This window comes from Megalopta genalis, chromosome 5 (assembly GCF_051020955.1).
Source record: "Megalopta genalis isolate 19385.01 chromosome 5, iyMegGena1_principal, whole genome shotgun sequence".
NCBI lineage: Eukaryota > Metazoa > Arthropoda > Insecta > Hymenoptera > Halictidae > Megalopta > Megalopta genalis.
In genome coordinates this window covers 13,118,043-13,132,709 of record NC_135017.1, presented here as the reverse complement: position 1 = coordinate 13,132,709, position 14,667 = coordinate 13,118,043, and the positions used below count along the sequence as shown (strand labels likewise).

The 14,667-nt window shown below is 31.7% G+C and overlaps 6 protein-coding genes across 11 annotated transcripts in view; 2 read left to right on the top strand and 4 right to left on the bottom strand.

Moving 5' to 3' along the window:
- The first annotated feature begins 66 nt into the window (after window positions 1–66).
- Window positions 67–2,259, top strand: LOC117218077 (EF-hand domain-containing family member B). Its single transcript, XM_076522046.1, has 10 exons — window positions 67–201; window positions 286–435; window positions 517–697; window positions 772–895; window positions 959–1,132; window positions 1,193–1,409; window positions 1,462–1,654; window positions 1,731–1,808; window positions 1,866–1,972; window positions 2,034–2,259. The coding sequence occupies exons 1-10, from the start codon at window positions 121–123 to the stop codon at window positions 2,214–2,216; spliced, it is 1,488 nt and encodes a 495-aa protein (XP_076378161.1). The 5' UTR covers window positions 67–120; the 3' UTR covers window positions 2,217–2,259.
- Mpp6 (M-phase phosphoprotein 6) lies at window positions 1,810–3,055 on the bottom strand. Its single transcript, XM_033466141.2, has 4 exons — window positions 2,959–3,055; window positions 2,841–2,892; window positions 2,668–2,768; window positions 1,810–2,599 (listed from the first exon to the last, which is right to left on the bottom strand). The coding sequence occupies exons 1-4, from the start codon at window positions 2,994–2,996 to the stop codon at window positions 2,299–2,301; spliced, it is 492 nt and encodes a 163-aa protein (XP_033322032.2). The 5' UTR covers window positions 2,997–3,055; the 3' UTR covers window positions 1,810–2,298.
- A 298-nt stretch (window positions 3,056–3,353) lies between these two features.
- Mic26-27 (MICOS complex subunit 26/27) lies at window positions 3,354–5,506 on the bottom strand. Of its 2 annotated transcripts, none has more exons than XM_076522044.1 (6): window positions 5,351–5,506; window positions 4,713–4,891; window positions 4,493–4,620; window positions 4,203–4,436; window positions 3,999–4,123; window positions 3,354–3,498 (listed from the first exon to the last, which is right to left on the bottom strand). In XM_076522044.1, exons 1-6 carry the CDS (start codon window positions 5,489–5,491, stop codon window positions 3,472–3,474), a joined length of 834 nt encoding a protein of 277 aa, XP_076378159.1. In that variant the 5' UTR covers window positions 5,492–5,506; the 3' UTR covers window positions 3,354–3,471. The 2 variants fall into 2 exon arrangements, with proteins under 2 accessions (XP_076378159.1, XP_033322000.1); XM_033466109.2 differs by lacking the exon at window positions 5,351–5,506 and adding an exon at window positions 5,028–5,217.
- A 162-nt stretch (window positions 5,507–5,668) lies between these two features.
- On the bottom strand, window positions 5,669–7,628 carry Wwox (WW domain-containing oxidoreductase). Of its 2 annotated transcripts, none has more exons than XM_033466082.2 (7): window positions 7,322–7,628; window positions 7,141–7,205; window positions 6,834–7,070; window positions 6,581–6,773; window positions 6,332–6,517; window positions 6,006–6,261; window positions 5,669–5,941 (listed from the first exon to the last, which is right to left on the bottom strand). In XM_033466082.2, exons 1-7 carry the CDS (start codon window positions 7,414–7,416, stop codon window positions 5,732–5,734), a joined length of 1,242 nt encoding a protein of 413 aa, XP_033321973.2. In that variant the 5' UTR covers window positions 7,417–7,628; the 3' UTR covers window positions 5,669–5,731. The 2 variants fall into 2 exon arrangements, with proteins under 2 accessions (XP_033321973.2, XP_033321983.2); XM_033466092.2 differs by having other exon boundaries at window positions 7,327–7,628.
- Window positions 7,629–7,780: 152 nt separating this feature from the next.
- Dlic (dynein light intermediate chain) lies at window positions 7,781–11,170 on the top strand. 4 transcript variants are annotated; one of them, XM_076522042.1, is made up of 10 exons: window positions 7,781–7,915; window positions 8,077–8,150; window positions 8,220–8,336; window positions 8,414–8,644; window positions 8,714–8,924; window positions 8,997–9,185; window positions 9,254–9,368; window positions 9,447–9,563; window positions 10,331–10,454; window positions 10,564–11,170. In XM_076522042.1, exons 1-10 carry the CDS (start codon window positions 7,827–7,829, stop codon window positions 10,677–10,679), a joined length of 1,383 nt encoding a protein of 460 aa, XP_076378157.1. In that variant the 5' UTR covers window positions 7,781–7,826; the 3' UTR covers window positions 10,680–11,170. The 4 variants fall into 4 exon arrangements, with proteins under 4 accessions (XP_076378157.1, XP_033321941.1, XP_033321950.2 ...); XM_033466050.2 differs by having other exon boundaries at window positions 10,331–10,484; XM_033466059.2 differs by having other exon boundaries at window positions 9,447–9,587.
- A 302-nt stretch (window positions 11,171–11,472) lies between these two features.
- The window catches only part of mib1 (E3 ubiquitin-protein ligase mind bomb 1), a 591,834-nt gene continuing 588,639 nt past the window's right edge, over window positions 11,473–14,667 (bottom strand). Inside the window, exon 15 of the mRNA XM_033465641.2 lies at window positions 11,473–14,447. Within this exon, the coding sequence (XP_033321532.1) occupies window positions 14,307–14,447 (141 nt within the window). The 3' untranslated portion in view covers window positions 11,473–14,306. The remainder of the gene's footprint in view (window positions 14,448–14,667) is intronic.

Genomic DNA, 14,667 nt, shown 5'->3' with positions numbered 1-14,667 from the left:
TGAATTTAAATGATAATAGTCGAAACGCGAAACAAGAATGTGAAATCATGCAACTACGTTTTGTCTTTCACAATTTCGTCGTATTATTAATGTTAATAGATTTGGTATTTCGTATAAAAGATGGAAGAATTATGTAAAAAAATAGAAAATGAATGTTTTAACAGATCTCAAGAAACTGAAAGCTGCGCGATTGAAAAAACGGTAAGAAAAAATATGCTTTACATTAAGTTATATTCAAAAACATTATTAGTGGAGATTTAATTTCTTTTTATCATATTTCTACAGATCAAATATAAAAAGTCCGATATTAGAGAATGTTTCATTGACTATTCTCTGGAAGACAAAGTTGCAGCTTTGAAATGCATGATTGACTACAATGAAAAACATGCAGAAGACGCGCCAGTGCATAGTAGCGCGCCTAAAACTACTATCGGTGTAAGATAATTACTATTATCGAGACAAATTCATATAATACAGTGTCATGAAGAAATAATATATAGTGAAATATAATTTTAGGTAAAGGAATGTATGCAAGCAGACCAAGAAACACAGTTCCAAACCATAATTTCAGAGTTAAGAAATACTGTGATGAATAGCTACTGGAATAAAGAAGTTGGCAAAACACCTTATCAAACTCCGAATCTTCCAATTGGCATGAATCCATGGGAAACAGTCTTCGGAAAGAAAATTAGATCTGGTACAAAGCTAAAACCTGCAATTAAATCATTATAGAACACAGTTTTGATAACATCTTTATACATCCCATATTAGAGACAACCATGAATGAATTACTTCAGGCAAAAACGAATCAAATGGATATTTTGAAGCCAGATATACTTGATATGTATAAAAAAAGCCATAACAGCTACCTGCCTGCAGAGCAAATTAGAAGAAAGTAAGGGATAACAGAATAAATCATTTTTATATGCCTATACTACTACGCAAATTATACTTGCAGTTATAAGGAACCATTCAATCAAGCTTCTTGCTTTGGAAAATATAATAATGCAGATGTTGAGGGCACAAGAGTTAAAAAACGGCTAACATGGATTAATTCCAATCCTTCTACACTTGTTAATTCCATTCTAGCTGATTTTAAGGAACGGACGTGTTCTCGTGTTGGAGAAGTAAGGTAATACATGTTTAAAATAAATAAATTGTTGCAGGACAATTTAAATATTGATGTCTTTAGAAATTATAAACAAGCAGATATATTTATGGACATGGTACATGGAAAGGCAATTAAAAGGGTTCAAACGAATATCCTATCCGACTATCCTATTAATAATGTTGTTGTGGAAGAGAAGAAATATTTGCAATATATCAATGGTTTGCGTCAGAAGTATAAAAGACAATTCCCAGAAATTCCGTTTCTGGATATTCAAGAAGAGCTGGCCAATCTTGATCAAGTAATATTTATGATGATTAAAAATGTTTAAAAATAAATATATACCTTCATAGGACTACACAGGAAAACTACCAGAAGACACAGTCTTCTCTACATTAATGAAATATAAAATGTACATAAACAAAGTACAGTTAACACCACTATTGGATCTCCTTTCAATACGTAAAGAGAAAAATGTTAATTACACAGAACTACTGAATCTCTTAAATTGGAAATACATCTTTCCAACATTACCAAAAATCAAGAGTAATGCATTTTAATAAATTTTCAAAAAAATCCATAAGAAGATACAAACTATCATTATCTTCCATTATCTTGTTAGGTGTTCCTTTAGAGTGTCAATGTTATCATACTGCGTATAAGGACGTGATTGGAAACATAAAAGAAACAGATACTACAAGTTAGTGTAAAGACTATTTTATTATATTATATTTTATTACTATATTATTCCTTTCAGAGGAAGTTCTGCACAAAACTTTGAAAGATGACAGAACTACAGCTTATGATCTCATCTTCCCATCTGTCTTTACCAGATATGGTCTGGACCGTAACGACCTTACCAAAGTATGTATAAACACATATAAACAATGTGGGAAATAATAACTATTCCAATTACTTTTTATAGCCACATGATAAAGAAGAGATAAGAACTATATTTACAAATATAGGTGTTCATTTTACTGATGACAGTTTCAATTTACTTTGGACAGAAGGATTAAAAGAGTATAACGTACAGAACTTATCAGTGCTAACTTTTAAAAATTTGTGTGATAAATATAACGTGACAATTGATAAAAAGGATTCATAAATGTTATCTACATTAAATAACAGATTTATAAAAGACCTTAAAACCTAATGTTCACATATGTACAAACTATTACTATTTCGTATTAGTCTTGTGGTTTCATAAATTTTGGCTTTTTTGTTTTTGGTTGAAGGGATTTAATACTGTCTTTTTGCGACTCATTTTCGTATTTATGTTTAGATCTTTGTTTTTTGAAGCCTTTCCAATGTTTTACCATTTGTTCATCTGAGATATCAGTTTCATTTTTCAATTCCATTGCAACACGTTCTTTGGCTACCTCATATTCCATTAACTTTTCAATCTCAGGATTCATTCCTTGGTAACTTACTCTGCCATCGATTAATTTCTCACAAATGATATAACTAGGCTCTATGATGAATCTTTCTCTAAAATGAAAAAATAAACCACTCAAATTTTAATAGACGAGTCATGAACAAATTAGTAAGAAGCTTACGAATCTTTCATCATACGCTTCGTCAGGGCATTTCCAAAATATTCTTCTCCTTCTTCTTGGAATTGTTGTTTTTCGACCTTTTCTTTTGTACGTTTCATAAACTAAAAAAACAATTCGTTACTTAAAAGAAAAAGGAGTGGTTTATACATAACTTAAAAAACTTCTTAACTTACTTTCATTTCCAGTATACTTTTCGATAATCTTGCTTTGTTAGAATTCATTGTGCTATTTTAAAATGTAAAAATAAAAATAATAAATACAGCTGGATGTAATTTTGTGTTTCTTCGTTACCAATTGATATGGTTGCAGCATGTATCAGCGATCAGCATAACCTAAACTACTATCCTACAACATAACCTCAAATACTGACGTATAACATAGCTCAAAATAGTGGGTGCGTTTTAATCATTAATGAAACATAGAAATAGAGCTTAAGAAGTATAAAATTGAATATTTTGAAAAATTATTTTATTGATATTATAGAACAATGTTTTAAATATTGATGTATATTTCGCGTGAACAAGTTGCGCATAAATATTTGAACGCGCGATATTCATATTAAAATTAATCTTGAAAAAAATTCAGCAATTTTTTAAAAAATTGTATCTTTTAATTAAGTTACCTCAATTGAAATTATTTGTCGTTCAAATATCAAGGGGTCAATTAAACGTAATTGTTTAATAACAGACTTTTTAAATATTTATTAATATATATATTATATTAAAACAATGTATAATTTATAGTTATGTGTGATTTACGTATTTGCCGTTCACTACTATACATCAAAATTCATTCCTTTTTCGATCAAGATTTACTTGCAGTTGGATTTTCCTAAAATAAACCAATTATTATTGAGTTATAATAACAAATATATAAATAATCTTATCAATATCAATTGATGATAATTTTGTAGTAATTGAGGAAGATCGGGAGTGGGAAAGATACCTAAATGATTACTTCCACTTAATCCACGTATTTTGACTTTTCGAAGTTTGGATTTCTGTCACATGTGGAGATTCATTTAATATGATTGGTTCTAGGTGTTTGGAGCCATTGTCATTATTATGGTTAAATGAAGCTGGGCGGACTTCCAAAACGTTTTTATCAGGTGTTTCAACATCTATGGTCAAAGTTATTTAAAAAAAGAATATGAATCCTTCATAGATAATCTATGTGCAATTTATAATATCTACTTTATAAATAATTCTAAAAATTATAATTTAATCGATTATTAATGTAGAGGAATTTTCCTAGGACTCAGGCTTTAATTAATGCAATTGGGGGATACAGGAGGAATGATGCAATAATGAATCAGTGTTTTTGCATCCTACCTCCTTCTTTTCAGAAGCTTTTTCAAAAGGTTTTGTTAAGAACTGAAAGTATTCCGATTCAAGCACACTTTTTACTAATGGATATTCCTTAAATGAAGTTTCCCCTTTGCTATCCCCTGGTTTGACTGAAATCATTATTATATTTGCAAACAATGCCATTAATATGATTATTATATTGTTTTTCAACAAAAGAATGAAACATACCTCCATAAATAAAATTGTAACTAATTTGTCCATAATGCTCTATAGCATTAAGTGCTTCCTTTGCTTCCTTCGGGAAACAAATTACTCCAACAATGCTAGCTCCTGTCGTTGTATAGAAGAATTTCTTGAAAAGACCTCCCCGGAGACCCAGTATCAATCCTGATAAGCCTCCGATACCAACAGCTCCAGCTCTTGGCAGAATGTTTGCTTCATCTTGAAGATAATCAATTATATCTGGAAAAATTAAACATTATTTATTTACAAATTTACTATTAGCTATGAATACCTACATTTAAATTGATCAACAGTTGTTGTAACTTTCTGTGAAACATTATCACCAATTTGCCTTAACTCTTGCAATTGCACACGAACTTTTCTGATGTTTTCTTCGACTATAGTTGGACGAGTGTGTTCTGTGCTAAAAGATGATTAGGTTATCATTTAATGGATTAAACATTTTTCAAAAGGAATCAAAATATATGTATCGATATGAAATTACTTGCGCTTTACCATGGCATCTGTGTATACCCTTCCTCTGTGGAGTAAATGGGCAGCTCAGATGGTTTGATCAGATTCTCTGAATGTTTTTCAGTATGGCATGGCTTCGGTTGCTGCTCTGGAGGATTGACAGGTTTCAGAACTGGCACTGCAGCGCAGAGTCCACAGGGCATCATGAATTTCTTGAGAAACTTCACAAAAACATTTATTCAATTTTTATTCATACAGTAATAGCAATATTCATAACATCAATTTATAGATAATGTACCATGCTTTACTGATATTTAAATTGATATAACGGACATTTATATAACAATGCAATATTACCATTATCTGCTCCATTTTATACGAAATTTGATGGAACAATCAAACTCAATTACAGTTCATATGTCATTTATAAATGAATTGGAATATTCACAGGAATATTGAATTTAATTCGACAGAAATTAAACTTCTGCTAATATGTATTCGACAGACGAAAGTTTTGGCATGTTTCGTAAGTGAACGCCCTCTAATGTTCAATTTGAGGAAATAGATATTTAAAAATGTTTAAATAAAAGCGAAATGAATTTACAATGACGGTAACCTTCAGCAACAGTCTCAAACAAAATAAAGAAAGTACTATTCATAATAAATTATTAAAATTTTACTTTTACACCAGTTCTGCCAAATTCCATTATAACACCCGGTTGATGGTCATCGCAACGATGCACCGGTTCCCTGCAAGTTATATCTTTACCAAAAATAGCACCAACAGTAGACTCCAAAAATTTATGCACATAATTATGCATAATGATTTTTAGAAATGATTTAGTCGGTGGAATTACGGCTGTAAATAATTACGATAAATTTTCACATCGCGATAAACCTAAAAGTGATGTATGAAATCCTTGAATGTGCGAAATTGCACTGTTTTCATGTTAATCAGTAATTTGTTTGTTAACAAATCTTTATCACGTACTAAAAAATTATAAATCAATTCTTTATTATTAAAGTATTTTTTAGTACAGGTTTATATTTTACAACACGTCTCATTTTAATGCTACAGTTTCCCAAAGCTTATCCTTTTTCATAATATTTACAATCATCTCTTGGCTAACAGACCATAATCTTGTTGCTAGTGCCGAGTCCTGTGCCGCATTTGATGGTTCGCACCGATAGCAATTGTTAAAGTAAACGCTTGTTAGCCCTTCCAATTCTGGTGCAGTTGCACAGAAAACTTGTGTGCTTGCTGCTTGTTGCTGTAAAATTTATTTTACATGAATTCCCATAAAAGTTCATACTTCAAATAAATTAATTCCCTACCAATGATTTTGTGAATGGTCTCACTAGCATGAACAGAAGTCGCATCATCCAAGAGTAACGTGTCAAGGAAGATGAAACTAAATTACCAGGATGGCAGCTAAATACACTGACAGTTGGCCAACGTTTTGCTAATTCTTGTGCAAACAAAATATTACACAATTTGGAGTCATTGTACGCTGCCATGAACCAGTATTTATAAGCAGGGGGAGACAGTGTCAGTTGATGAAAGTCTTCAACTATCTGAAGCGATGAGTACCTATTGAAAAACATACATTAAAATTTGATACACTCTTTCTTTTTTGGTAATCAAGAATCTTTTGAGACACCTGTGAGATTCACTGGATACTACTACTACTCTAGAATTATGGCAATTTCGAATTGGTTGCTCCAGCAATAGAGTGAAATAAAAATGGGACAGATGATTCACTTGGAACGTTGATTCGTAGCCATCTTTGGTGAGTTCATAGTTCTTTGCGAAGACTCCAGCATTCAATATCAGTATGTGAAGAGTCCTGAAAATAAAACAAATTATAGAAACCCATGATGAAGTAATTTCCTTTACTATACAAATTTACTTGTATTTTTGCTTAAACTTCTCAGCAGCTTCCTTAACACTGTGCAGGGAAGATAAATCCAGTTCCAATATTTCACAACTATTGTCCATTTCCTTGTGGATCTTTTGTATTGCCTCCTCACCCTTTTTCACATCTCTGCAAGCTAGAATCACTTTGCAACCATGTAATGCTAATGATCTAGCTGTTTCGAATCCTGTAAAAGTAACAATATGTTAGTATGCATTGTGTAGACTAAAATAGTTGTTATTCTTACCTATGCCAGTGTTGGCTCCTGTAACAATGGCAATCTTGTCTCGTAAATCTCTGCCATATAACACAGCCAATGCTGTGCTTCTCCCATCAAAGCGCTGTCGTACGGGTTGTGATGAGGCTCCATATTCAGTAGCAAATGCCAGGCGTGGATCAGTGTATGTTGTTATTTGGTTTGTTTGGTCAACAAATAAGACATTGCCATCTTCTGTTACATGCCTCTCCCAGCCAGTTGGTAATTCTTATTAACAAATGATATTAATTAATATCTATCAAAAAATATAGGGTAATCTATAAGTTTATTTATATACCTCCTTCTATGATTTTTTGGCGGCCAGTTCTGGGATGTGTCCACTGTGTGCCTTTTGTGTAATGACTAAAAACATATCGCGAACTATTTAGTAAACTACGTACTTTGGTTTTGTGAATAAAATTTTGTTATTAAGTGTCAGTGATACAATAAATTGTTTTAATTGTGTAAAATTGATTTACTTTACATAGTAGACGTTTCCATCATTAGTTGTCATTTCCTCCCAACCAGGAGGCAGCTCGTCTTCACTGTCAGATTCGTTTAAAATCCCTACCATCTTTTTTTAATTACTATGAAATGTCTTCACATCAAATTGTTGCTCCAATTAATTAGATTTCACCGCGAATCATTCATTACAGTGCGAAATGTTATTCATGCGAATAAAAACGTATGCAAACTGCATTACCAACTTTAAAATAGATACACTTACACGCGCAAACATACATACCGGGTGTTCGAATTGATCTTTACAGTTTGCAACAAAGTTTCGTATTGCAAAATTTTTATTTTCCACATTGCCATTGAAAATTTCATTCTCTTCAATGAATAATATTAAATCGAGCTTTAAAATTTTTTAATTCACATGTTTAAATGCTTGAAGATGTTCACATTGAATGAAGTAGGCTGCAAACCGCGCCTGTGATTTCTGTATAATCGATAGATAGGTTCATTCTGTCAAATACAATCATGGCAGCAACAGCGATTGACATAATGATGCAGAACAATGGGTTTCAGACGAAAAAGAAAGAGGATCCAGACAATAAAGACAATTTGTGGTACGTTCATAAAGCTCACTGTCACAGTCACTATAATTCAATATAATTACATATTCACTCAATGTATAATTATCTTTCAAGTGTCACATATTATAATAGTTTCCTAGCTCCTGTTTAGAATTTTTAATTACCATGAATCATTGTGCTTTTGGTTCCTGCAGGTCTTCTATTTTGTCTGAGGTACAAAACAGCGGGAACAAGAAATTGCCATCAAACAAGAACATCCTTGTGTTAGGTGAACGGTGTTTCATTAATTTATGCAATAACAATCAAGTTTGTCTAATGAAAATTCATTTATCTGCAGGGGACAACGAAAGTGGAAAAACAACGCTTATTGCGAAATTGCAAGGTGTAGAAGATCCAAAGAAGGGTTCTGGTTTAGAATTTGCTTACATCGATGTTAGAGACGACTATAGAGATGGTAATAGTAATTTAATATTAATTTCAGTGTAGATGCATAATATATTAAAACTGCAAACTCAAAATAATTTTGTTTAGATCAAACGAGATTATCTGTTTGGATTCTGGATGGAGATCCAGGACATGCCAATCTCCTGAGGTTCGCGCTCAACGAGGAAAGGTTTCCGCACACTCTTGTTATGTTAGTGGCTGCAATGACAACACCATTTGATATTTTCCATCAACTACAGTCTTGGGCTGCACTTCTTGGAGACCATATTGATAAATTACGTTTAGATAATGAAACTAGGCAACAGTGCAGACAATTGAGTAACTAAAGCTTTATGATATGTAATTGAGTTAGTACAGTGATCCTGTAATGTTCCTTTTTTTATTCAGATGTCAAGAAATGGCAGGATTATGCAGAGCCAGGAGATGAATTAGATCCTGGTAGTCCTCTGAGACGTACCAGTCGCAATCTTGATGATGAAACGATTGACAATTTGCCATTACCAGAGGGCGCACTCACGACGAACTTGGGCCTCGATGTTGTTGTTGTTATTACAAAAACCGATTATATGTCAACACTAGAAAAGGAGCACGACTACAAGTGAGATTATGATACTTAAAAATTCAAGTCATTGGAATTTAGAGAAACGTGAAACTGTTCTAACCATTCCAGAGACGAGCATTTTGACTTTATCCAACAGTGGATACGTCGGTTCTGCTTGCAGTTCGGTGCAGGACTATTTTATACATCAGCAAAGGAGGACAAGAACTGTGATCTACTTTACAGATACCTCACGCACAGAATTTATTCTTTACCGTTTAGAACACCTGCTTTAGTGGTTGAAAAGGATGCTGTACTAATGTGAATACTATCTTTTATCATGATTCTTACGCGTTTAATATAGTGTTAACCGTTATTTATAATTACAGCCCAGCTGGTTGGGACAATATGAAGAAGATCAGCATTCTCTTTGAGAACTTACAGTCCATGAAACCCGATGATTATTACAGAGACGTGATAGCACAGCCAGCAACTAACAGAAGAGTGTGTATACAACATTATACAGACTAATATATGCGTCACCAAGGAAAAGATTAATTATCACATATTTTTGTGAAACAGTGTGTCACAAGAGAGGCAGAAGTACAAGCTGAAGAGGAACAAGCCTTTCTGGCGAAGCAGCAGATAGAATTATTAGGCTTGAAAGATCCAACCCGTTCTCCGACGCTGAGGAATCAGGCAAGCTCGGGACCGGTGATTCAGGTTATACCATTTATAATTGGAGCATGCTTCTCATGTTACACGCAGTTGATCAATAACCATCCAGCATCGAAAAATGTCTTTGTGGCTAATGTGTACAGTGGTATCATATAAGTAAGATGATCATACTTTTTACTTGTAACAAGCAATGCTTACTTGCATCAAGATATATTCGATCTAGACGTTCTTAGTACATTAACCCTTTCGCGACGGCCCAACTGGAAGCCTCTGTGAAGCAAAGAGTGTTTGCCATATATAGACGGCGCTAGTCGTGAAAGGATTAAACATGTTCCATGACTTTAATTTAATTTTTAAGTGAATGCAGCTTTGTCGTAATACTTCATGATTAGCTTTTCATACATTAAAATCACTGTATGCGTTCATTTTCATATATATATGTCATTAATCCATCTTGATGTGTTCGCATCGTTTAGTGTTTGTACTTCGTAATTGCACAGTTGAAGTACAGTTTACATTAATAAAATGAATTAAACACGGCGTGAATGATTCGGAAGCTGAAATATTTTCAAAACTGTTAATGATACCGAAATATGTTTTAACATAATTAACAATTTTGACAAATATTTGAGCACGTATACCCTGTGTATAGAATTGTTTAATTGATAGCTTGTATGACCGCTGAACGCTTTAACACTTGAAAGCATGTTCTAATCAATGTGGTATGATCTGTCATGGGTATGTGACAGAAAATACAACTCGGCAAACATTAAATTCTTCTCACATAGGTGGCTTCCCCGAATAAAAAGCTGGATCCAAAAGCAACGGGGGCTTCACAGTCTGGTGAGGGTGTTTTAGCAAACTTTTTCAACTCACTGCTTCATAAGAAGATCGGATCACCTGGATCACCAGGTAGTGTAGGCACAAGTCCAATAAAAATTGGTAAATATAGTCTACTGTAATACAATACGGTCGCAATCAAGAATTTCTAATTACACATTTATCTTCATTTTTATTTTAGATTCGCCTCCAGTAGAAAAATCAGCTGTGACGAACGACGCTGCGGTGGAGTTGGATCGCCTCACTAGGACTAAGAAAATTTCTCCTCCTAATTTGAATTCGTCTTCTGAATGCTGAAGAAAATATAGTTTCTTGGCACACTTTTATTACTGTTTATTTATTACAAAATATTAGGTTCAATCAGAAATAATGTTCGGTCTTGAATTTATTTCTAAGTATTAGTATTCCATGATTAATACTCGTTTGATAATTTTCCATTATGTGCGGAGGTTACTTGTGATTTGATCTAATATTTATGTGCATAGGATTTAATATTAATCGAATACGTTTGTACTTGAAATATTTTATTATGTAATGTTTTATTATTTTTACATCGATGCGAGTTTAAAATGGGTTGCGAAGGATTAGAATTTGATTCAGGATGATTTATTTGAAACAGGGCAAAGGATTGTTGCAATGTCTCACACAACTTAACAACAGCTTTAATACTATAATTAAAACTAAATGAAAAACTAACCCCGATTTATATTATAAATTAAACGAATTAAAATCAAGAAAATTATAAGTGAAGCGCAAATTTAAATAAATTAATTCATGTAAAACTGTAATTGTACTTTGTTTCTTGTCTTTCCTAAAATCTGTGGTTAACGAAAAATTGATAATTAATTAGGCGTTATAGAATTATATTATTTCAGTTAGCCAAGGTAAGATCGAGCAACAATTAAATCAGGATAATAGAGCAATTATTGTATACAACATAAATTCAATATTTTTATGTTTGCAAATTTAAATTTTCTAGTGATCTAATGGCGCCATCTACGGTGGCGACTTTGTAAACTAATTTTTCTATTTCTGCCATGTGTAAGATAAGGATAGGGATAGCGTGCGACAAAGATAGAAAGGATCTCACTTATGCAAGATGATAAATTTATTTATTGTTATATCTTGATAGAATACAGTTGAAATAGATACATGCCCATTTTAGTAAAACAAATATGAAATATTAAAATAGTGGTATCCATACATGCTACGATGAAATATTCGCATTACAATGTTTAATTTTCGGAGTCGCACTTAATACGATGGGATCTTGTAGAGTTAAAGAATATTAAGAAAAAATGAAATTGTTAGAAAAGTTTTTTAAAAGTCCTTAATGACAATATATTGTTTCAAATAATATTTGGAAAGAATATGATAATAATTATATGATCCCATTGCAATATACATAGTTCACGTGCTTGTGTATTTAGAAATTGTTTTCGGCTAAATGCAATGTATCAATATGTCTAAATTAAATATTTTTACAGAAATACTATGATAGTAGGAATGACTTAACAGTTATAAGTCGCTTAATTATGTACTTAGACATTACCTAATTTAAGACGCCCAAATTAATGCAAATACGTCTACCAATATCAAAATATTTATTCATAAAATAATTAATAAAAAGATCCTTTTTTTATGTATATGTATAATTTAACTTCTGCTTACAAAAATTGTATGTGTTATTTTGCATCATATTTCTTAAGGTTAATCTACTATTTTTTATTCTGGAACATATTTTTTAAAATTACAATAACTGGAGTCTTAAATTAGATATCAACATGTGACATTTTAATAGCTATCATAAATGTAATTCACAAGATTCCTAATCTAAGCAGTTACATCTTCTATTCTATAAGTATAAACTTTCGGAAAAGTACCTATAAATGGAAGAACGGGGTGATAATAGATAAATTATTGCGTAATTAATATTTGGATAGGACCATGGCTGTCTCTATTGTGCGCTCTTAATTTTAATTAACGTCAAACTTAATCATAGACTAATATTTTCAGATCATTCTGCTGTAAATCGTTTAATTGATTATTTAAAGTAATTTAAAGACAGAAACAAGTCGAAGAAGACAAATTTGAAGAAAATTCATTAATTTTCATAATCCGTATTAGTTATAGCAAATTATAGTATTTGGAAGAAAACAAAACTAAGTATAATAATTACTCAAAAAGAGAGACCCAATATATTAAAAAAAAATCAAGAGACAATAAACTCTACATAAACCATTACAAATTTATATTCGACAATTATTTTTTTATTGTATCTTTATAATACTAAATTTTGCATCCAATACTGCAAATATTAATTTTTAATATATATTGTTATAAACATTATTCTAGCTGCATTTTTTCGACACTGATATTTTTATAAAGAGTTACAATAACTTGTAAAATAATGTATAAATAATAAAACTACTAATTTCGTTTAAATGTTATTATTCTTTAAAACATACATCTTATAAGGTTTTTTGGAGCAAAAGAATGGAAAACGTGATCAAAACAATTATAATTAAATTTTGATGGAAACTTTCACAATTAACTGAACAGTGTTTTGTCAATTATATCTCGTTTTTAACTTTACTACTTTTTTTTTAAATTAATATATTAATATTGTCGAATGAAACGTGGATAGTCGTATATACATACTACATGTATATTTACAGTATTAATTGTAAATTTCACTAACACTATCTTTTAATTATTTAGATGGAAGTAAGTGGTTTTGTTAATCATTTTTTCTGCGTATCTATAATTAATTCGAGAATAAACTAAATTTTCTATTGCTTACAAAAGTAATTGGCACTATCCATTGTTCTTGTATCAATTAAGGAAAACTTGTGGCAGTAGTGATTACACTGTCCAACAAGTTTTACACGATAGGCAATTTTATGGTTTTTAATAAATGTTTATGACATTAGAAGAAAATCGTCTCACATAAGGAAACTGAGAATGATCAAAAAACGGTTCTTCTTAGTTATTGTTAAAATTTATAAGAATCACCTATAAGTTATCGTAAAATTGATGTTGGACAGCGACATTAAGCTGAAGATAGAATAAGCATGATATATTTACAAGGAATTCATGTTGAACCGATTTTAAGATAAAAAGATCCCAAAAAACGAAATTTAAAAAATCATTCAAACACTTGAACGTAAAAAAAACAGAAAGGACGATGAATACAAATTTTCTTGTCCCAAAAGGCGAGAGAAGCAAGATTTCTGTGGAAGCTTTGCTAATTTTCAGTGTTCACAGTATAGTGCCGATTAATCAAATGCAATCATATGATAGTTGTGCGCATAATCCTATGCACCAGCATTGGTACTCGAACATGGAAACACTGCAAACATTCTAATCGCTTAACGCTATTCTCTACAAAACAATGATCGAATTATCGTTACGTCCACAAAATTTCATAGAAAAAAGGAGAAAAAAGATAATGCTAATAACAATTACTATACCAAAGATATTCCAACCCCATGCTTCGTCTTTAATTCACAATGAAGTTTTCCTCTTGACAATTAATTAGCATAACAAAATTAATGATCACAATCATTCCAATCCCGAAAAATAATCGAATATTACAGTTAAGTCCTTTTGCAGCCCACATATGATGTTATTGTCGTTATCTTAAGCGCTAACACGTTCAACAGTAAAGTTCGAGAACATAGAACTCTTTGACGGAAGAGTAAATATGAGAGATGAATTTAATAGTAGCAACGCGGGAAAAAATGAAATTGTGAAATGAATTGTTCGTTGGAAATAAAAGCAGCTGAGGGATTATTAGATTTCTTAGAAACGCTAGCTCAATGTAAAAAGTTCCTTATAAAGTTTGATGTAATATTCAGTTGTTCTTTCTTTCTTTTTTTTTCTTCATTAAAGAACTTGAATAGAAAGATCATCGTTTTATGCTTAATAAAGCAGTATGCGTCTGTCAACGGCTTTCCGGCATATTGGACATTCTGACATTTGGTCGCCACACATTTGACAGGTTCCATGGCCGCAAAGGAATATCATGTTCTTCAAACGGTCCAGGCAAACGGGGCACATGGTCTGGAAAAAGAGAAGAAAATATAGCAATTGGTTTTCATGCTTTTATATTCCATGAAAATACTTCAATGATTCTGCTAAAAGAAATCAAATTTGTCCTTAGTAATTTAACTGTCATTTATTTATACTCCTTTTCTTAGTGTATTTCGAATAGAGCTTTTCAATGAAGCAGAAGGAAATTAGGAGAGTCTACCAATTAGTTTTGATAACGGTTCGACAAGCA